Source organism: Hipposideros armiger, unplaced genomic scaffold (assembly GCF_001890085.2).
Source record: "Hipposideros armiger isolate ML-2016 unplaced genomic scaffold, ASM189008v1 scaffold_276, whole genome shotgun sequence".
Classification (NCBI taxonomy): Eukaryota; Metazoa; Chordata; class Mammalia; order Chiroptera; family Hipposideridae; genus Hipposideros; species Hipposideros armiger.
In genome coordinates, this window is record NW_017731626.1 from 95,454 (window position 1) to 116,953 (window position 21,500).

At 47.7% G+C, this 21,500-nt stretch overlaps 1 protein-coding gene across 1 annotated transcript in view; it reads left to right on the forward strand.

Moving 5' to 3' along the window:
- Window positions 1-18,905, forward strand: part of CGNL1 (cingulin like 1) — a 92,517-nt gene extending 73,612 nt beyond the window's left edge. The window contains exons 12-18 of the mRNA XM_019657529.1: window positions 1,341-1,502; window positions 4,507-4,596; window positions 12,197-12,280; window positions 12,980-13,104; window positions 14,068-14,176; window positions 14,583-14,746; window positions 15,795-18,905. Of these exons, the coding sequence (XP_019513074.1) occupies window positions 1,341-1,502; window positions 4,507-4,596; window positions 12,197-12,280; window positions 12,980-13,104; window positions 14,068-14,176; window positions 14,583-14,746; window positions 15,795-15,924 (864 nt within the window). The 3' untranslated portion in view covers window positions 15,925-18,905. The remainder of the gene's footprint in view (window positions 1-1,340; window positions 1,503-4,506; window positions 4,597-12,196; window positions 12,281-12,979; window positions 13,105-14,067; window positions 14,177-14,582; window positions 14,747-15,794) is intronic.
- Window positions 18,906-21,500: the final 2,595 nt, after the last annotated feature.

Below are 21,500 nucleotides of genomic sequence, written 5' to 3' on the forward strand. Positions count from 1 at the left end.
GCGGCTGCTCAGCTCGGGCTGGACTCGAACTGCTGTTGCTCAGAGCTCAAACTCTTGAGCGAGCTCTTAACCAACTGAGCCACTCGGCCGGCCCGGGAACACATTTCTGAAAATTTTCCCACTGGGCTTCTTAAACTAGCCTAACTTATTGGGTCCCCTCAAAAAGACTATCCTTGGGGCCTCTCCAACTCTTCTGTAAAAATCACACCCAAAGGATGGTTTTCTTTTCTTTCTTTCTTTCTTTCTTTCTTTCTTTCTTTTTTTTTTTTTAGCTGAGCCATCCTGCCTTCTGTTGGCAGCTCAGCTCGGGAATCGAACCAGTGACTCTGTTGCTCAGAGCTTGCACTCTTGAGCAAGTTCTTAACTAACTGAGCCACTTGGCCAACCTCAAGGATGGTTTTCTTTAGTGCAGTTTGTCACTTGCTCTCATCTACTGCCTGAAGGAAATAATCCCCCTGTGTAATCTATTCCTAAGAGTATGTTTTCAACTCCAAAAGGGTAGGAAGTTGAGAACAAAACTGACATCCTTGGGCTTCACCAAGTTGGCCCACACAGATGTTTCTAGAATACCTACTATGTTCGGAGGTGACTAGTCTCTTCAGGGAGATTCCAGAGAAGTGGAAAACAGACCATCCCTTGTGAATCAAGCTCTTTTGTCTGTTGCCGTCTTCAAAGCTATTAGCATTGGTTCAGTGCCACCTTGTGGATGAAAAGAACACTGTCAGTTATGACTGCTGAGACATGATTCCCTTCTAGAGAGCGCTGGTTTTCACCTAAGTGCACATTAATGTTATTAAACTTCTTGCCTGTAAATTGCTTTTGTGTGGGTAGTTTTTAATTTCCCCCTAACTTTAAACCTCTGTTGAGAGGATGCTGACACACACGTAAGCAATCAATTATACTCTGGGAAGCACTTCTCTAGTTCAGTGACTTTCAAGTGTTTGTGATCATGACCTAAGGTAAGAAATACCGCTTGCACTGCAACCCAGTGATACATACCTCCCTACAAATATAGAAATATTTAGTACAAAAGTTTCATAAAACATTATTTGCTTGTATATAAACAGTAGTTTTTCTGTTATATTTAATTTTAAAATGCTAGTCAACCTCTATGATATTAAATTTATAACCCAATGGTTTTTTACTTGTGACCGAAAACCCTCGTCTTTTATAGAAGAGGAAGCTGAGGCCCAGAGGGAGGTGGCACTTGCTGAGGTCCTCTGATCTCCAGTGTAGTGGGGGTCCACCCGATCCCCTCAGGGTCTGCCTGCTCACTGTTTGTCAAGATCTCTGTGCTGTTGACGTGTCCCAGCTAAGCACTCAACCCCTTCCTGTTCTAGATGCGCCTGATGGAGGAAGAAATTCGGGACTACCAGAGAGCACAGGATGAAGCCCTCACAAAGAGGCAGCTTCTGGAGCAGACGCTGAAGGACCTGGAATACGAGCTGGAGGCCAAGAGTCATCTCAAAGACGACCGCAGCAGAGTCGTCAAGCAGATGGAGGTCTGTGGGCCGGGCCTGTGGCGAGCGAGTGTGGGACGTGAGGGAAGCAGCCTCTCCTAAATCTCAGCCTCTGGGAAGCCTTTGGTTTTTATTCTCTCGAACAGCCAAATGTTAGTAAGGTCATTCTTTGATTTGGCAATGATGCTGCTAGTTCATAGACTCATAGGACATCAGAGCCGGAAAGAATGATGGAAATATAACCTCAGTGTCTCATTATCTTGAAGAGGAAGCAAAACAGAGTCCCAGAGAGGTTAAGTGCTTTTACCTAAGGGCACATAAATAGTTCATTTTCTGTGTGCTGCTCTGAGTGGTGCTTCTAACTACAAAGGAGGCAAGACTCCTGCAGATCTAGAGAGAAGCTGAGGGGTGCCTTAAACCCAAACTGCCTAACTCCTGTGGGCACCCAGTACTGATTTACCACACCACATGCTCCATTCTTGTTTCTGGATTCTGGCCAGTTTTCCTTACAGATGACCCAGCTTTGCCAAATCAAGCAGCAAACTGTGGCTCGATTCATATTTGGATCATATATGTATGTGTATATATACATATATATGTATATGTACATATACATACATATATATAATCATCTGTCTATCTATCTATCTATCTATCTATCTATCTATCTATCTATCTATCTATCTATCTATCTATCTCTCTACCTACCTACCTACCTACCTACCTACCTACCTATCTATTCCAAGACAATATATCAGAAAGGGCTCAATGAAGTCCCCAGCTGGGGGTGATCTGTTCACAAGCTGAAAACACAATGAACTAGAAAAATGTGAATCAAGTAATAGAATCTAGTTATGAACAGTCCACTAAAAATGACAGGAAGAACCTCAATATCAGTCCACCTAAATTTATAAAAAGGAACAATTCTCAGGGACAAGACTAACCCCCAAAACCAGAGACATCCCTGATTTTCCCACATTCCAGTAGAGTTTAGAGAGGGGAGGGGCACCTAAAAATCAGATTGGGCCAATCAGAGAAGTTCAAATTGTCAAGGTTTTGATAAAGTCAGAGAGTGCTCAAAGCCAGGAGGCCATAGCTTGAGTTTAAAAATCAGTGGAATTCCTGATTCAACTTGGCAAATAAATAGAAATAACTTCTAACACCTCCAGGGGACTTAGTAGCAGTTTATATCTAGGGAGTGATGTTTCAGCCATTTTTTAGATGAGCCCTTTTTAAAGGCTAGAATAACCTGGTTACAATTTTACTGTTCTTTTAGAGGATTGCTGTATATTTTGCTAATGTCCTGGTTCTAATCGCATTAGGGGAGGTCATTTTAAGGCAAGCTGAATTCAACCCAGTTAACGAGGAAGTAATTATTCTAGGACACAAATGGTTTGGTTAAAAGCAAGCTAAAGCCTCATTAGGCAGTGGAGTAAGGGCCTTTGGGGTAGTGACCCTTGGCCTGGCCCCCTGAATGCGCCTGCTAGGTTCTGTACAGTGCAGACTTAAGGCAGGAAGACAGCCTTGTGAAGTGCTTTTAGCTAAACATCAGGTTGTTAGGTCACCTCCTTCTAGAATATTCTGACTAAAAAGAACATTTCCTTTTGCTAACTCACTGTCTAGAAGCAGTGGCATAGCTAAGCTTCATTTGCCCCTCTGTAATAGTTTAGCTGTTTTTCCATTAATTACAAAATGAATAGTTCTCAAGGCCCCACCCTGTGAAGCCCACGGAGTGGGGGGAGGGGAGGGTTGTTTCCTCCCCTAATTTGCAGCTGGCAGGACTGTGTTGTTGTGACTAATATTTTGCCTGTTCCTTCACTAGCATTTAAATGAATTCCTGGGACTCAAAAGGGCTCTCAACAATGGGCATTTTCTGTAAACTCAGAAACTCAGGTGGCAGTCTTATGTAAATGCAGCACTTGTTGATCCTCGGTGCTTTCTGAAACTGACCTTGGAGGAGTCAGGAGCCACTAAACAAATAAGAGTTTCGATGCAGGACTCAGCTGTCTGTTCTGAGTTGGACTTTGGGACTTTTGGCTCCTGGGAGAGAACTTTTTGGGTTCCTTACAGACTTCAATCTGTAACAGACATTTAGTCATTCACATGAGTTCTGTGACTTTTCTTTTTGGCACTTACCTAGGCATCCGTAACTTGTCAGTCAACTTGGACAATGGCAGACAATATTTATGTACAGATGCTGCAAACTCGTGTTTAAAAACTCACAATGCTGATTGCTTTCTCGTATGCTCTGAGTTAACCCAGACATATGACAGATTGGCTGGTGATAATGGAAACACATGTACAAACCCCACGACCCCCCAGTTCTGGGTGGGGTGGTTTGTATTAGAAGCCTCTTTTCTTACACAAAGCACTTTGCAGTGCTTTTCTCTTAACACTCAATGATGCTACATTAGGAGCCAGCAAGGAAGATAGAAATCACTCTTCTTTGGTGATGGTTGGTTTTGCATAATGGGCCGACCCTGTCTTTATGTAATTCTTATGTGGATTTGGGGCTGCACGGGGCTGAGTGTCTGAGGTTCCTTAGAAGAAAGAGGCAGGTGCAAAAGGCTGTTACAGACTTGACTCCTGCAAAGTTCTTGGAAACCCTGAGCAGGTGGGAGGCAAAACATTGTCCCAAGCTTGGAGTATTTAGAAAAATGCGCTGTGGGCGATATCTCAGTTCCCACAGGTAACTTAGATACCTGTTAAGCTAAGGCTGATCTTTGCAAAGTTATTGATTCATAAGGGGAAGAAAAGACTTGAGGGAAACATGCTAAAATGCTCTCAGTACCTATGTTGTTGGGGGTAATATTTGTCTCCTTTTATGTGTTTTCTAAATGCGCGATTACGTTTTACATTATGAAAGCAATAAAACACAGTTTTAAAACATCTTCCTTGGGCAGTGTGAGAACTAGGCACATCCTTTCCCAAACCCTAAGGACACTCAGCTCTGATGTACCCATGGGGTTTCCTTCCACAGGGCATCCTTGCTCCCACCCCAGGTTGGTGCAAGCTCAGTAGGCTGTGTTTGTGACTTCTTTCTTAGGACAAGGTGTCTCAGCTGGAGATGGAGCTGGAAGAAGAAAGAAACAACTCGGATTTGCTGTCTGAGCGTATCACTCGGAGCAGGGAACAGGTACTGTCCTGTGGTGGGATGGTGAGTGGCTTGTCCTGCACGAAAAAGGAAATGTGAGAGGTTAAACCTGAGAATCCAGCTGGAGGGGGGAAGAAAGTTCAAGCCTGAAGGGAATGATGGAAGATTGCATGGTCTCCACCATAGTAAGCTGCTAGGAGGGAGGTGTAATATATGACATCAGGTGTAAAGTGGAAGTTTCCAGAGTGGTTATGGATAACAATCTATTAGCCATAACAGGCAAAGTTTGTTTAGAGCTGATGCTCTAAGAATCATTAGTTCAGCAAGCAATTGTGTGAAATTTGGTAGCTAGCACTATGTTAGCGCAAATGGAAAGTAAATGATATGATGCAGTCTTTTACTATAAGGACTTTATAACCTAATTAGCAATATATAAACCTATGAGGCATTCACAGTACAATAACAGTACCTTCCAAGTGAATGCTTTTGGCAGTTTTGGAAGGCATTTCGCTTACATTTGATCCTTACAGCAATGCTGGGGGGCAGCCGGGAACAGTTCTTGCCATCCTCACACTGTGGGGAATGGAACTAATGTCTCAAACTACGCTAGTATAATCTCCAGGTTTTTAGATTTTGTTTCCATTTTTTAATTAAGGAAAAGTTCAGAGTGGTTAAGTCATATCCTGGGGATGAGGTGTCACATCACTAGAAATTGGTGGACTGTGAACTGATTGCTATGTCCCCAACAGCCTGAGAGATAGAATATGGAAACATTATGGGGCAAGGATTCAGAACACTCAGCCATAGTTATGAAGAGAACTTATATTCACTAATCTCAGCCCTTCATTTACGTGACACCCGTGGATACCTGTAGAAACCTGATGGCTGGACTGTCAGTGACAGCTTACTCAGTTGTATGCCTAGCTCCTGAAAATGGTGCCAGAGAAACCGTACATAGACATTTAAAAAGCTCTTCCCATCTCGATTTGCTTTGGGCACTTTCTAAATTAAACAATGCAAACAAAACCTAAAAGCCTTGGATGATGCTGCTGAGAAAAATTTAGGAAATTATCCGTTTAAAGGATGGATATAAAAAACCTGAATTACAAATTAATTTGGACAAAATCTTCCCTATCCAAAGAAGCACTTTCCTCTGGTCACTCTTCCACATTTTCATATTCACCACCTTCCCCTCAACTCAGGTGGACCAAGATTAATGTGGCCGGGGTGGGGGTAGGGACAGGAGAGGGGAGACCTGGAGGAAGCCGCAACCAGGCTGTTCTGGGGGACAGAGGACAGGAAGGGCAGTGTGAGACCAAACATCCTATCCTTTTCATGTTGTTTTTTTTTCTCTTTCTCATGCTCAGTAAATGCTGGCCACATTACCTGTGAGTTCCCAGCCTTTCTAATGTCTTTGTTTCCCAAATGTGCTCCAGCTATTATTACTCATACTGACAAATCCAGGGAATCCTAATTGAGAGACACATTTTTCAAACTTTTTTGGATGCTTGGATTTTTTTTTTCAACTCTGGCTAATGGGAAGGAGAAGGGATGGATTTGGATTTGATAAAATGATGTCTTCTTTTACAAAACAGAGGTGAGGAGTATTGTTTTCTCTCCCAAATATGGTTTCACCTTATACAGGGGGTTTCTGATTGACTTAAGATTGAAGGAAGAATCACTTAAATAGTGGGTATTTTACTGGCTTTGTTCTGTGTAAATCCAGAGAATCTTTTTTCCTCTCCTTCCAAAACCGTGTTTTCATTTATGATAATTGTCACCAATTATGAGGACTCCCCAGGTGTTGGGTGCTGTGCCTATGCCTTGCATAGGCTCTCAAGGGCTTGAGAGGCTAAGTGAAGGCCTAGAGTCACACAGCTTGTGATAGATGGAGCCATGATTTGACTCCAAAGCCTACTTCATCTCACCGAGTTCCACCGTCAGACTGTAAGAGTAAAGAGCCCCCCTCCCTGTACATTTGGGGCCTCTATTCTCAAGTTAAAAATAATGCCATGGTGTCTCTTAATATGGATGAGAATTTACATTCACCTGATTCTCTCCTGACTCGCCTCACGAGTCCAGGATTTAAATTACAAAAGAGAGGCCCAGCTTGATGTGTTTCAAATGCATCCGATGTTCTAGCTCCATGGGCAGTGCTGTGTCATTGCTGGCGGCTGAGTGCAAACAGTTAACAGTGGAACTGTGCCTAAATGGAGAGGTGTCCTCTTGGCCATGGAGCCCAGTGGAAAGACGACTCACCAACCCAGGCAGCTGGCAGGCAGGATGAAAAATACCAACTTGAGAGCTTCGAATGGCTTCATACATAGTCTTTCCAGGGGCCAATAGAGGCTGCTCTGTTGCCTTGGCAACTGTAGGCTCAATCCCAGTGGATAAAGTCTGGCCTTCTGCAGTCACTTGAAGGAACTGCTTCCCGGTGGCCACCTGACACCTGTTCCTCTGTCAGCACCAGGAGGATGCGAGCACCAGGAGGATGCGAGCACCAGCGTATGGGACTGGGAAATAGGGCTCCTTGTAGTCAGTGAGTGAGAGATCAAAATGGGATTTCTTTCTTTCTCTCTCCTTTCTTTTAATTAAAATTTACTAGTCTCAGAACTGCCTCCTGTTATTTCGGCTGTTCAAAACCCAATGTGTACGGTTGGTTAATAATTTTCTCATGGCTAAGTATCATTTTTAATACAAGCCAGGCGTGTAGGCTCACCACCTACACTTAAAGCCCAGTGGTAAACACAGGTGATGGGGTTAAATATTGTTATTAGCAATCATAAATATCTCTGGCTTTTCATTAACCCAGGAGGCAGCTGCTTCTAATCCTGAGAGCTGGCCCAGGCCATGGGTGCCTCTGACATAAAACCCAGTGGAATCTGATATTGTTATTTCTGATCAGAATGGTCAGGGCTTAGCATTCTTTTAGTCCAGCTGTGATAAACTGTTGCCTTCAGCTCCCGCTCTGTTTTTAATTCAACTGGAAAATTTTTGTTCAGTCTACTTAATTTGGCTAAAGGGTAAACAGCATGTAAAGTGCGAAGCTCATATAAAGAAATGTTTTCCCAGCCTCAGATTTACTTCCCTGGTCCAAAAGAGGAGGCTGGCCAAGCCAGAGTCTTTTTTTCCCTTGCCAGTGTGGGCTCAGGATAAGAAGGATCAGACCTGCCATAGTCCCAAGTCCCAGGGCCAGTCCTGGGGACGTGTATTGAGCACAGCCAAAACACTGCTGGTTCACGGTAAAGCCCATCCGTCAGAGCATTATCCATAATACCACGTGATAGTCCTTGTACAAGGCTTCACCTGGATTTCTTTTAGAATTTAGTGTCAGGCTGTTCTTATTGAAGAATGAAGGAAGCCTATTGTGTTTGCAAAAACCTTGGTTTCCAAAAGACTCAAGAAAAATTGTCCGGTCACAGTAACTGTTAGGTTTTATGGTCACACATGTGTTCCTTCCTGTTCTTCACTCTGATTTATGTTATACTTCCGTTTTCATAGCCATCTTTGAGGGGATGAGGTAGGGCAGAAATATTGTTTGTTTTGTTTTTTTCTTTGGAGAGTCATTATTTGCCTGGAGCTTTTTAGGGAGGTCATGAACCTGCAGAGGCCTCCTGGATGCTGCTTCCTGAGAGCCCCTTTTGGGGAGAGGGAGGGGGTCATTTCCTGGTGGGATTGAATTGGGGGAGCAAGACTTTGGCGTGGCTGCTCCTTTAAGTCGCAGAGTTTGTCCTGAATCCCAGCCTGGGCCCAGTGCAGCCTGACCGCCTGGCAGTCCTCAAAGCTCACCTCTGTGGACACATCTTCCTTCTGGGCTCCAAAGTCCTTGCCAGAACTACCCCTCCTTGTAGGATCTGCCCATAACTGAGAGTGCTGGTCCTTTGGCTTTGCTGAGAGAGAGAAAAGGAGCATATGATTTTCAGCCAGAAAACCTGGGTTAGAATCCCAAAGCTGCTTCCTTTGTTCCTGAACCTTCCACCTGGAAAGTGGGGGTGATCACATCTGCCTCAGAGACAGGAGGATTCATGGGCTCCTATGTGGACACTCATAGTCACTGAGTGCCTGTTGCCAGGACCTTTTGATTCTTGGTATTTCCCTCCTCGGTCCTCAGGCTGGAGCACAGCTGCAGAAGTCACCACCTGAACCCCTAAAAACAGATGCTGTACAGCTGCAACAAGACCCTTGCCTCATGTTCTGTGGGCCTTTTATTGTCTTTTGGCCTTACATCCCACAGCAACTAAATTTCTAAATTTCTTTCTCTGTGAGCCTCCAGTTCTTATTCCTATCACCGAATCGTGGTGAGGATTAAATGAGTAACACTATAAAACTGCGGAAGACTTCCTTTAGTAAGTGCAGTGCATACAGGTGTTCGCTGTTGTCATAATATTATCATGGGCCTTGTGTGCTGCTCCCTGTCTGCGTCTCCACCTCATCTCTTAACCTCTCCTTACTCCCCACATGTCTAATTCAGTCCTTTTAGTTCACCAGCAGCCCTTGCCTCTTTCTCACCTAGATCTGCAGTTCCCCTCCCACCCCTTTCTCTACCCTGCCTGACCCGGACCTCTCAGTTAGGTCCCAGGTTAGGGTCACTTTCTCTGGCGAATGTTCCTGGCCTTTAGTCTGGGCTGTGACCACTACTGTGCACCCTGCCCCAGCACTGCCCTTCCCCATTGTGGTAACACTGATCACCGGTACGGGACTTGTTCGTTTGTCCCCCGTGAGGTTGAGAGTGGGCACTTTGTCAGCCTTTTCGTCACAGTGCTCTAGGACTAATAGTATAGTCTGAACAAATGGACGAAACCACCCCATCATTCTAGGACCTCTCCCCCCTCCCCCCACCAGCATGCAAGCATCTGTGTTTACAAACACACACTCACTTTCACCTTGACAGAGTGGGTCTTTTCCAGGACACTCCTAAATGTCTAGAGACATGGGATGGCTGCGCTAACCTGAGGATGGAGGCAGGGGCCTCTGGCTTCCTCAGGAGGGGAGCTGCACAGCACCCCAAAAGGTGGAGGAGACCCAAAATGTGCTTTCACTGTGTCATAGGCCAGCTTCAAGGGCTCTTACAGGCTGTCTCTTTCAAGTTCCTTGTTTCAGACATGAGGAACCTGCCTCCCAGGGATGAGATGACCAAGGTCACTCGCTAGTGTACGCAGAGCCCGGAAGGGAGGCTGGGCCACTGCTGCTTGTCTGTGTAATTACTTCCCATCGCAGTGAAAGTTTAACCGTGTCCTCGGTGAAGTCCCGGCTCTGCCCAGGGAGCGTGAATGGAACACTTTCTCCTGGGAGGCACGTCATGGTCCCGTGGCCCAACCGTGCTGATGTCCTCCATGCACGGTGTCGTCGGCTGGTTCACAGCTGTGCTCAGAGAGGGGCTGTGAGCCTGCATTCATTACCCATGGACTTTGTGCTTGTACAGCAGTTATAGGAATCATTCCGGCGTGAGGGCTCGGGGCCAGAGTGGGAGGGGGCCGCAGGCGGAGTTTTATGTGCTCTGCCCGCTGACCCTTTGCATGGCTGGCATTTTTTCCCTGCTGCACACAGGATGCCCTAAGGAGACTGCCTACCTCTCTGGGTCTTGGTTTTTACGTGACAGCTGTATTTGAACCCTAGGTCTGTTAGAAGCCTTTTCACTGAGCTGGTCTAGAGAGAGCAGGTGGTGTAGTGGGCAGAAAGCAGTGGGTTCGCCGGGGTTCTAGTCCTGCTCCCTGCAGTTGTGTGTATAACTGCCCTGGGCCTCAGTGTCCTCCGCTGTACATTCTGAACCCCCATGATTTAGAAGTCTGATGGGCAGAAATGCAAAAATATAAGCGCTATTATTATTATTATTATTTGGGCCATACAGGTACCCGCTTCTGTGGGCAGAGTCCCAGCGTCCCCCTGTGGTATCCGAAGCTTCCGTGTCTGAGCTCTGCCCATCACCAGTCTCATGCCTTACCACTCCCTGTCACCCACTCTGGCCAGCCACGCCATGCTGCTTGTCATTTCCCGCACACACTGTGGTCAGGACAGGGGGAGATGGAGCAGATGCAAGCCTGGCCCCACGGGTCTTGCTGTCCTGGCAGGGAAGGGGTGAGCTTATCTTTTACTCACTAGAGTGCTTGTACAGGTGGTGAAAATCCAAGTGGAAGCCAGGCTGGGCGAGGCTGTTAAAATGTTCCCCAGGCATCCAGGGACTGCTATGTGTTACACTTCTTACCCAGGTTGGACCCCATCCTTAAGAAGGAAGGGGCAATTTTATTTTCCTGACTCACCTTCTCAGTCCCCCTGGCTCCTCTGGACAGCGCTGGGAACAGGGTCTGGGGCCTCTACCTCTGACGCTCACTTCACTGCAGCCGAAAGCCCAGTGGGGATGGAGAACAGAGATGCTGAAGGGTAGGTGACTGGATTTCTTCCCGAAGGATTCTGCTCAGTTAGGCTCATTTGCTATAAATATAGCAGTCATCCTCGGTAACATTTAGCCTCTACTGGGTCCCCTGGAGCTGCACAGTGTTCTTGTTGGCTTCTGTTTTTGGCATAAGAAGGGAGAAATCTGGAAGCCTCTTTGGAAGCCCTTTCAATAGTTTGAACTTGTAATTTAGGAGTCAGACGCTTAGGGGAATATTAGCTCCCCCTATTACTATTGGGTTGTCGGAAAAGTCATGATGCATTTTTGCAATGAAAAGCATAGAAAAAATACGTCATGACTTTTCCAACAACCCAATAGTTGTGTAGATCTTGGGAAAGTCGCTGGCTTGCCTGGGACTTTCCCAGTTTTAACATTGAAAGTCCTGCGTCCTCAGCACATCCTTGGTCCGGGGCAAGCTGGGATGGTTGGTCACCGTACAACTTGGCTGACTTCTCCAAACAGTAATGTCCTCAGCAGAGACAGTATTACCTACTTCCCAGGGTTATTCTGGGTGTAATAGGATAGTGCATGTGGAGGGCTAAGCAGGTGTATCAGTTTTTAGAGCTGCTGTAACGAAGTACCACAAACTGGGTGGCCAGGAACAACAGAAGTTTATTGTCTCAGTTCTGGAGGCCAGAGTCTGAAATGAACGTGTCATTAGAGCCGCCCTCCCTCTGGACCTGGAGGAGAGTCCTTCCTTGCTGCTTTCTCGCTCCTGGCAACCTTTGCCAGCTCTTGATTTGTAGATGCCTCACTGCAGCTCCGTCTTCACGTGGCGTTCTCCTTGTGTCTGTGTCTTCACATGACCTCCGTCTTCCCTATGTGCATGCCTGTCTCTGCATCCAAGTTTCCCCTTTTTATAAGGACCCCAATTATACAGGATTAGGGCCCACCTCATTTTTACTTGATTACCTCTGTAAAGACCGTATTTCCAAAGGTCATCTGTGAGGCACTAGGGTGGGAGGTAGGGCATCAATGTATCTTTCTGGGGAGAGGGGTAGACCCAGCTCAACTCATAATAGCAGGGTTAGCTATGACTACTATTGTTATTTGTAACATTATCTTTGCAATCATCAAGAAACCAAGAATATTTAAGAAATAGCTCCTGCACCCAAGAGGAATGATGGCAGGAGGCCCCCCGTCATGAAGAGGAACTGATCTGATGATTGGAATTCAGTCTCTGGAACCATTTCATCACAAAGTATATAGGAAAATCCCTGTAACCCCTGGGTTTTGCTCTGTTTGGTGTAGATGGAGCAGATGAGGAGTGAGCTACTTCAGGAGAGAGCTCTGAGGCAAGACTTGGAGTGTGACAAGATTTCCCTGGAAAGACAGGTGAGAGCACCTGGCCCCATGAACCCCTCCTCCCCTCCCTCCTCATGGCTTGGGACTAGAAGCCCTCGGTGGTACCTCCTTTGTGTAGCACCCCAAGAACTCTGGGGTGTACCTCACCTGAGAGAGGTATTTATAAGACCTTTCCCTGAGAGTATTTTCCCAATAATATTAAATATGCTTGGAAGTTTAGCAGCTAGGGGAAGTGGAATTAACTATAAGTGTTATCTTCCAGATCCTAAGGCAGGCTAAATTCTAACGTAAAGGGAATAATAAAGAACCAGTGTCACCAAATACATAAATTGCTAACAAAGCTTACTTGAATTATTATTTCTTTTACATGCTATTCATGTAAGTTCTTCAATGAATATGACATATGATATTGGTGAAGGAGCCCATTTTTCCTGCCAATAGGTTTATGAAAAGCCAAGGCCATTTGATTACCAAGAATCCTAGGCCATGGCAAAGATTTCATTCAAGCTTATAAGGGAACGTGATAGGATCTGTTTTTTCGACTTGCCAGGGCTGGGGTGAAAGGCCTTTCCCTGGAAACATCCCTGGCTTCCCCAGGTCCTCCGAGGCCACCCATCTTGGTGTAGAAAGCAGGCTCATCAGTCCCTGACCAAATGTTGGCTCCACCTGTACTCTGCATGGAGAGTGTGGCACACACACAGCCCTCAGAGTCTCCCTGTCTGATTCTAGAACAAGGACCTAAAGAGCCGGATTATCCACCTGGAAGGTTCCTACAGGTCCAGCAAAGAGGGGCTGGTGGTGCAGATGGAGGCCAGGATTATGGAGCTGGAGGACCGTCTGGAGAGTGAGGAGAGGTGAGCCCAGCCCAGCTGTGGCGCAGAGGCCTGGCGGGCAGTGACAATCACAATACAGAGTGCTTTCACACTTGCATCTCTTCCCATCCTCATAAGCCTTCAAGTGAGGAGGGCAGAGCAAGTACAGCCTTGCTGTTTTTATTTCCATTTTACAGGTGGGAAAACTGAGACCCATCTCAGTCAGTACTTGAGGAAGGTAGCCTGGTTGAATGTAGGTGTAGCTGGAGTAAAACTTAGCACTCCTCCCCTTAGTCCATAGCTTTCCCACGGTACTTGCTGCTGCTTTCCGCATCCCCTCTATAGGACAGGCTGCCTCATAAGCTACTGAGTTTGAGCTGGATAGAGGTGAGGGGCTGACTCTGCCCTGGGAGCCAAGTGTCTTCACTCTGCTTAGCAGAGGCCGAGTGGCCATCTGTCAGAGATGGGCAGGTTCCCCCACAATGGGTGAGAGGGACACAGGATCAGATGACCACATCCTTCCAACATGACGATTCTTTGCAGCTAGCTCTCAAGTTGCAGCCCAAGGGCCAGCGCCAGGTTGAATGGAACCAGTCTCAGTTCTTCAGTTCTTGCTTGTGGCCCCTCTCCTTCCTAGAAGAAGCATGGGTGTGCACACATGTGCATAAGACATTTCACATTATCCGTTTTCAGTAGGACTTTTGGGGGCTGGGCTGGAGCCGCCGGGAATAGACCTCAAATGTTCATATCTGGCAGTCTGTGACCCTCTGCCCTAAGGGGTGAAGCTCAGGATGGGCAGAACCCAGGGCAGGCCTAGTCCCAGCTCAGCCCGTTGCTGGCTCTGCATCCTGGGGCAAGTCCCTCCCCTTCTCGGAGCCCCTGTTTCCTCACCTGCCCAATGGGCCACCCTTTCCTCCTGCACAGTTGAGTGGACCAGGCCGTCCTGGCTGGGGCTCCTCCTCCTCCACAGCCTGTCCTTGGTTCTGCTTTCCCCCATCCTTCCAGGGACCGGGCCAGCCTCCAACTCAGCAACCGACGGCTGGAGCGGAAGGTGAAGGAGCTGGTGATGCAGGTGGACGACGAGCACCTGTCGCTGACTGACCAGAAAGACCAGGTGAGGGACCCTCTGCAAGTTCATTCTCAGATGAGACTACAAGTCCCAGGCTGAGGAAGCAGGACGGTGGCAAGGCCTCCGCAGGCAGGCAGCGGACTTGGGGTGGACTGATTCCTGTCTTTCCACTCTACCCGGTTGCATCATGGAATGGGGCCTTTCTTGGAGGCCTTAATAGGAGGTTTCAGCAAACTTCAAACCCTGGACTTGGCTTGTGAAAAGTGGACTTGTCTGTCATAGACTCCTATTGCCGTTTTCCCATGAGACTGGTTGCCCCCCTTTGTGTGTGTGTCTTGGTTGCCTGGAGAGAAGGTGGCTGGACCGCTGACCCCTCCATGCTGGGGCTGTCTTTCATCCCAGCGAGGCTGGGCGACCATCCAGCACTAACCTGCTCTTTCCCCCAACGCAGCTGAGCTTACGCTTGAAAGCAATGAAGCGACAGGTGGAGGAGGCTGAGGAGGAAATCGACAGACTGGAAAGCTCTAAGAAGAAGCTGCAGCGGGAGCTGGAGGAGCAGATGGACGTGAATGAGCAGCTGCAGGGACAGCTCAACTCCATGAAGAAGGACTTAAGGTGGGCGTTTCGGAAACCCCACAGAGGGGAGCTTGATGGTTTCAGGGCTCCCTCAAGCCAGTTTCTTACTATTGCCTTTTGGAGATCACCCCATATAGAGACAAGAGTGGCTGTCACCCCAGTCACTCCACGTGCTCTGTAGGGTCTCACCTGTCTCCCTCATACCAATGCCTCAGTGTCATCAGGCAGGTTCTATCCCTGCTGACCATAAGGGAGCACTGAGACCAGCGCAGGTGAGACTAGCTCACACCACCATGGAGGGGCAGCTCCTGGGTCAGCCGTTAGCATGCCTGCTTTTATATGACTTAGGGAGACATATGATAAAGTTTTGGTTCATATCTCCGTGAGGACTGGGATATCTAGTTTCAGGAGAGAGCTGCCTCTAAAGCTCCCCACTGTGGGCCGAAGGGGACAGGGTGGGGGGACGGCGATTTTCCTCGCCCAGGGTCACTGCCTAGGGCATTGGGGTGAGGGGGTGGGTTAGGTCCATGTTCATCCATGGAGCTGAGTCTGTTTTGGAGGCTGACTATGCTGGCAGCACATGAAATTCTCTTATAAATAGGCACAAAACTCTAGCCCATTGAGAATCCTATGAACGCAGCCTGTCAATTGAGCACCTGGCTCCAGGGCTGGCATCAGGGTGCAACATTTAAGCGGGCACCAAAACTTTCAGTGATCAAGACAGATAATATTTAATGCACTATTTTTAAAAATGCAGAAAAATCCATGGTGAACAAAATATGAAAATTTTCAACTAAGACGGGCTCAATGACAGCACCCTGATGACAGCATCCAGGGCTTAAGGCAAAAGGAAAACTCAGCACTACTGATCTTGCCCCAACTCCCTGCCAACACTGGCCTCCATGCTCAGAGATGGGCATTAGCTTGCTGTTGCTCAAGGAATGGGCAGGTGCAGACCAGTTAAGTTCACACACTTCCTGCCATTCAGTGGGGTAGAGAGACAGGCACCCGAGAGCCTGCCTTTGCCTCCAGATCAGAGGTGAGCCCCAGTCCAGGGCCAGAAATCATGCCGGTGTTGTTTCAGCAGACTGAAGAAGCTGCCCAGTAAAGTGCTGGATGACATGGATGACGACGACGACCTCAGCACCGATGGGGGCAGCCTGTACGAGGCGCCGCTGAGCTACACCTTTCCCAAGGACGCCGCCAGCCAGATCTGAGCCCACTCCCGAGGCTGTGGAGGTGGCCTGTCATCCTTCACAGGGACCCAACGCCACCTGCAGCAGGACGCAGGAAAAGCAGCGCCCACCTGGAGCCGAGACCCGTCGCCGTCCCTTCTTCACATAACCAGCCGATGCCTTCACGCTCCCTCCTTCCTCCGATCTCTGAATGGGAGCACCGCTCTCGTATCCTAGACAGGGAGTTACTGCGGTTTAAATGTTGAGACGCCTGAGGCCTGGGAGCCACCACTCATTGGGGTGTTTTGGAAAATAATTTGGCAGGCTGAGTCCTTTCTGCACAGCTGTCTGCCAGACCATTTGTATTGCTGCTGCTGCTCCCACCACCCTCCCCGTCAGGAAGAAAGGTCCAACATGCTAGTTCGCGTTTAACAGCCACTGTGCAGGGGGCCAGGGATGTATACAGGCTGTACATAGGTTAAACCAGACCTTTTCATGGCTGCTGCTGTTCCATTTTGGAATGTTACAAAGGCTGCCTAGGGTGGTTTGTTTGTCAAGTTCACACATCTACATAGAGCATTATTTTTTAAAACATGATACTCCTAGATTTTAAATATTAAGGAGCGGAAGCAAGAGAGGGAAAGGAGAATAATGATCACTTTGGACATCAGAGTTGGAAAAAAGGAATTGTCATGGTGATAAAGGGACAGTTAACCCTGAGACAAGAAATTCAAGTGGTCTTGGTAAGCAGCTTGCTGGTGGAAACAGAGTCAAAAGGCCACTTTGTATCTGTGGCCTTGGTTGCTTATTTTATCTAGAATTTTGTTCTAACTTTTGAACCGTACTGAGACCAATTTTCAGTCACCAATTGCAATTTCTTTTACACAGGGGTTGGGGAGACTTGTAGTACGGTTTTTGACAAATGGTGTGGTTTCTGGAAGGACGTGGCCCTCCTATCATTTCTGATTGGTTCTTTCCTCCCACAGCGGGCCTCTGGACTGGGCTCTTCTGGCCCCAGGATAGGGTGGCTCCTGGGTGAGGAATAGCAGGGTATGGGGACAAGGCTCATGGACGTAGGGGTGTAGAAGAGGCAGGAAGTGTCCAGTCAGGTCGGTGGGAAAGGGAGAAGGAAGAAGAAATAAGCAGGTGTGTGTGGGGGTGTGGCAAGAAAGAGGAAGAAGGTCTTGAAAGCTGGGGGGGATGTGTAGACAAGAGGTGGATTGAGCAGGATCTCAGGTTTATTTCAGGAAAAGGAAGCAAGAAACGGAAGTCAGACAGAGGTATGTCTGTGCAAACTGGAAGGCTCCTTCCGACTCCTGGGACAGAGGGACATCGGCAGCACCAGGCAAAAAGTAACTGGGATTGGGTGATATCTGAGGCAGGGTCACGTCGCAGGGACAGAATTCCAGGGAACATGGCATTGGGAGGATGCGGGGTATCCTGGCACTGCCTCCTGGCCTTCTTGGTGTCCCCTCCCACTGTGACAGTCCTCAGGCATGCCCAGAGGCCAGGTCCAATCACAGCGGGGCTCCCATAGGTCAGGGCCAGGTAGAGACCCCTGTGAGTTTTCAACTTGTGTGGGGCAGAGATGACAGTGTTAGCTGCTTCAGTAGTGTTCCCAAGCATCCTAATAGATGGGATGGGATGTGGACCTGAGAACTCCGTGACGGTTGCCATGGAGGATCACAGAATCTCAGTGCCCTACCTCCCCCAGATCACAGAGCCCACAAAACAGGATTCAGAGTGTGAGCCTGGTTTAACGGCAAGTCCCCTGGAGTGGGAGAGCCAACCCCTCCTCCACCTCTGCAGGTGGAGTGGTTCATGCCTCGGCTTACTTATTTGAGCTGTGGAAAGATTCCTCCCTTTAGCCATCCATTCATTTTGCAAACATTTATTGGGCATCTACGTTGTGTCAGACATGGTCCCTGGCAGTGGGAATACAGCAGTGAATGAAGTGGATCAAAGTCTTTCCCCTCCTGGAGCACAGCCAGGGGCAAGTGGGTGTTAGGTAACAGCCATACAAATGGACACAGTGGCTGAGCTGAGCCCCTCCGTACCCAGTCCCGGAGCCCCTCTGTCTTCGTGGGGATGCAGCAATCATGTGGTTGGTTGACTGGCTCACCGGAACTTCCACGATTTCTTTGACCCTCAAAATGTTTTTGATCTCCCTGCTGCTTCCACCATCATTAAATATTTGCCAAGAAGCCTGCATAATTATGCCCCAGCCCACTCATAACTACAGCTGGGAGACGAGAAAGGTCTTAGGCCCAAGAACTTGGAGAGTGAGTGAGTGTGTTTGTTCGTGAGAAAGTCCCAGTTTCGTTCTGGCCAGTTCCCTCTGGCACCTTGAGGCTGGCTGCAGGAAGCAAAGCTGCCCGTGAAAAAAGAACGAAATCACCACTCAGAAGAGTTGGATCCTTACCCTAAAAATGGGCTGTTTTTAAATGTCATCCTACGTGGTACTAGAGCTGGCAGTGAGCTAGATGCATGCAGTATAGCTTTGGAGTGGGAAGAACACTGGACTGGGAGTTGAAAGAGAGATTTTCAAATCTTGGTTCATCTTATCCCGGTGACTTTGACGGGGCACATGCTGTCAGAGCCACAGATTGCCCAGAATAAATGACCAGGGCCCAAGGTCCTTTTCAGCTCTGACATGTTCTCATTATTTGATTTTATTATATACACATATTTTTTTTCTGTTTGTTGCTTTAAGAACTAACCCTACTCAAGAATATTTTCTTTAGCTAGCTTAAAAAGAAAAAAAAATTATTTAATAAACAGATATGTGGCCAAATGCAATGCTGAGAAGACAATCATCATATATCTTTATAATTTTTTCCCTGTTTTCAAGTATCATTTGACAATGCCAATAGGCTTATTCTGTTGGGTTTCTGCTTTCGGGTATGATTTGATTGCTTTGGTTTGTCATGGGGAAGAGACGTTCTTATGCAGCTACCTCCATGTAAGTGAACTCCTGGGTAAAGCAAGATTGCCTTTCAATAAACAGTGTCACCCAACATGAATGTTGACTCCTCCATTATTTTGACTCCCTTGCTTTCTCCCGAGCTTGGCTCTGTGTCTACCGAGAATAAGCCAAGGCGAATGACTGGACGCTACCTGAGGAAGTGGAATGTGGGGGCTCTCCAGGCCTGAGACCAGTTTCTGAAATAGAAGGGTGGGGTGTGGCTCAGTGGTGAACACTGAGAGAATTAGTGCATCTGGATGGTTGTGATGTTCTGAGAAACACGACCTGCCCATTTCCAGAAAATGGCAAAAGGGGAAGTATGTCAGTAACAGAATAAACAGGCACCCCCTGTTTATTCCTTGTTTCTAAACTAAAATGGGTTCTCTTGTAATCATAGCTTGCACATTATCTCTCCTGATCTACAGCAGGTACCAGGGTCTCCATTTCATAGGAAACGAAAGTTGCTGCTCTACAGAAGGCACCCTATAGTGTTTATTCTTTGTCCTCAGACTCTTTCCCTCCCCCTTCTCTGGAGGCGGATCCCTGCAGGCCGTGGGTGCCCTCCATGCCCCGTGAGCGCTCTGGTTGGGGTCAGCTGATAAGAGCAGATGGAGGTCGGCTGTCACTGCCCACTGCCTCCCAGATGCCCCCAGTCACCCTGAATCCCTGACTGCAGCCCTTGACTCCTCTTATTCTGAATAAATGGAACATCTCAGATATAAGTGAGATTTTTCTAGTTTTAATAAGTCCTCCAAACCTTTGCATAAATTCTGTTTGCTTTTATTTTTAAAGGCAAGCTTATTGAGGTATCATTTCATCATTTGTAGTAAAAGGTACCCTTTTTTGGTATTATTTGCTTTTGAAACTGTATTTAGGCCTCTTTCTTTGGCCCCTCGGCTGGGGTCCTCGTGGTGGGAACGAGCATTCTCAGGGGTTACCTCTCCTCAAGCCCACGGGAGGAATGTGACCCAGGAGCCCAGAGCCAAAGGGAAAGGGTCCTTCCAGGCCTGCAGCTTCGTCCTCCACATTCTTGGCATTCCTTCTTTGAACTTGAGGATCGTTACAATGATCCTGTCTTTGTTGGAGACAGTCATTAGCCAGAAAATTTTGTGTTCTAAGTTTTCACATGATAGGGAAAAATGACTCGGTGACAAGTTCCTATCAGGGTCTTAACAGCCCTTAGATCCAGAAATTCCAGGCTTTGCAGAAGGATCAGCCTGATTTGGTCCTGCTGTCAATCAGACCTGCTGAACACACGGTACTGAAAATCACTGCTGGCATTCACGTGCATGATCAGAGGCCCAGCCTGTCTCCATCAGCAAAGCAAGATTTGAGAGTGTGCCCATGTTGGGTTTATTAAGGCTGGAAGATGCGTAGTGCAGTTCCAAAAGACATTCAGCAACAGTACCTATTCTATGGGGGGAAGTTTGCAAGTTTCCCACCGTGCAAATGTCACTTGGCCTCATAACAGATTGTCAACAACTCCTTGGGGGTGGGAGCATGATTCCAGAGGTTTTCTGGGTAAACAGAATTAAACAATTTTAGGAGAAAAGCAGAAACTTTGCCAGGTAGGGAACCTGAGGCTTGGAAAGTTGGGTATTTTGCCGTAGGTCACATCTGGAGTGAGCAGCCAGCCCATGAGTAAAACCTGCCAGTGTGCCAGGTGCTGCGGCAGATAGAAGGTTGAAGCCACAGCCTAGGACCTTTAGGAACATGCAGTGTAATTACAAAAATGGTGATTATTAGACTAGGTGGAAATTAGATGTAAATATTAAGTCCTTCATATATTTATGGCACACCAGATTTGTCTATTTTTCTTTGAGCTTGGCTAGCCCACTATCTATAGTCAGTACCTCTTCCTGAGCCCATGTACAATTCAGTAGCTAACAGGTGATGAGCACTTACCTGCCACATGTCTGGCATTGTTCTAAACCTTTTACATGTGTCGACCCACTTGATCCTTGTGACCACCCCCTGAGCAGGTGCTGTTGTGACAAGTGAGGCAGCCCAGGCAGAGGGAGTTACTAACCCGCTCAAGGGCACATGGTGGGAGGTGGAGGAGCCCGGATTGGAGTCTGAGTCTGGTTTTGCAGTTCGTACTCTGCACCAGGAAGCTCTGCTACCTCATATCCTGGAGGACAAAGTTCTGCCTGTCATTGGATCCTGTATTAGAGACTCCTGAGGCCTCCTGATCCTTCCCCTGTCAGACCTCCCCTTTAATCTTGGGTTTCGATGCAGCTCAGCAGCCTGCGGTCTGCCTCCACTCTGAGCGCTGCAATCAAAGGCAGATGGAAATCGACATTAACCTTTGAAGCCATAGACCTGAGGGACATGGCTGTCGCAGGTTTTTAGCTGCCCTTCTAACCTAGCTGTCTTTGGTGCCACTGGTTGCTATGCTGTTTGGATCTCTCATTTTTTACCTTCAATGCTCCCTTGGTGTTGTGCTAACCTGACTCGTCTGGGCCTGAGCTTGGCGGGGTGGCTGCTCTGCGTGGTCATCGGGCCTTCTCGCTGTAGAGAAGGTGGTCTTTGGGCAACATCAGCAAGTCCCCAGGTTGGGTGGTTCTCAGGGAATATTTACCTTCCCAACCTCCAAACTATTTTGCGATGAGAACCTTCCTCTAGAACAGTATATGACAATAATGATGTTCAC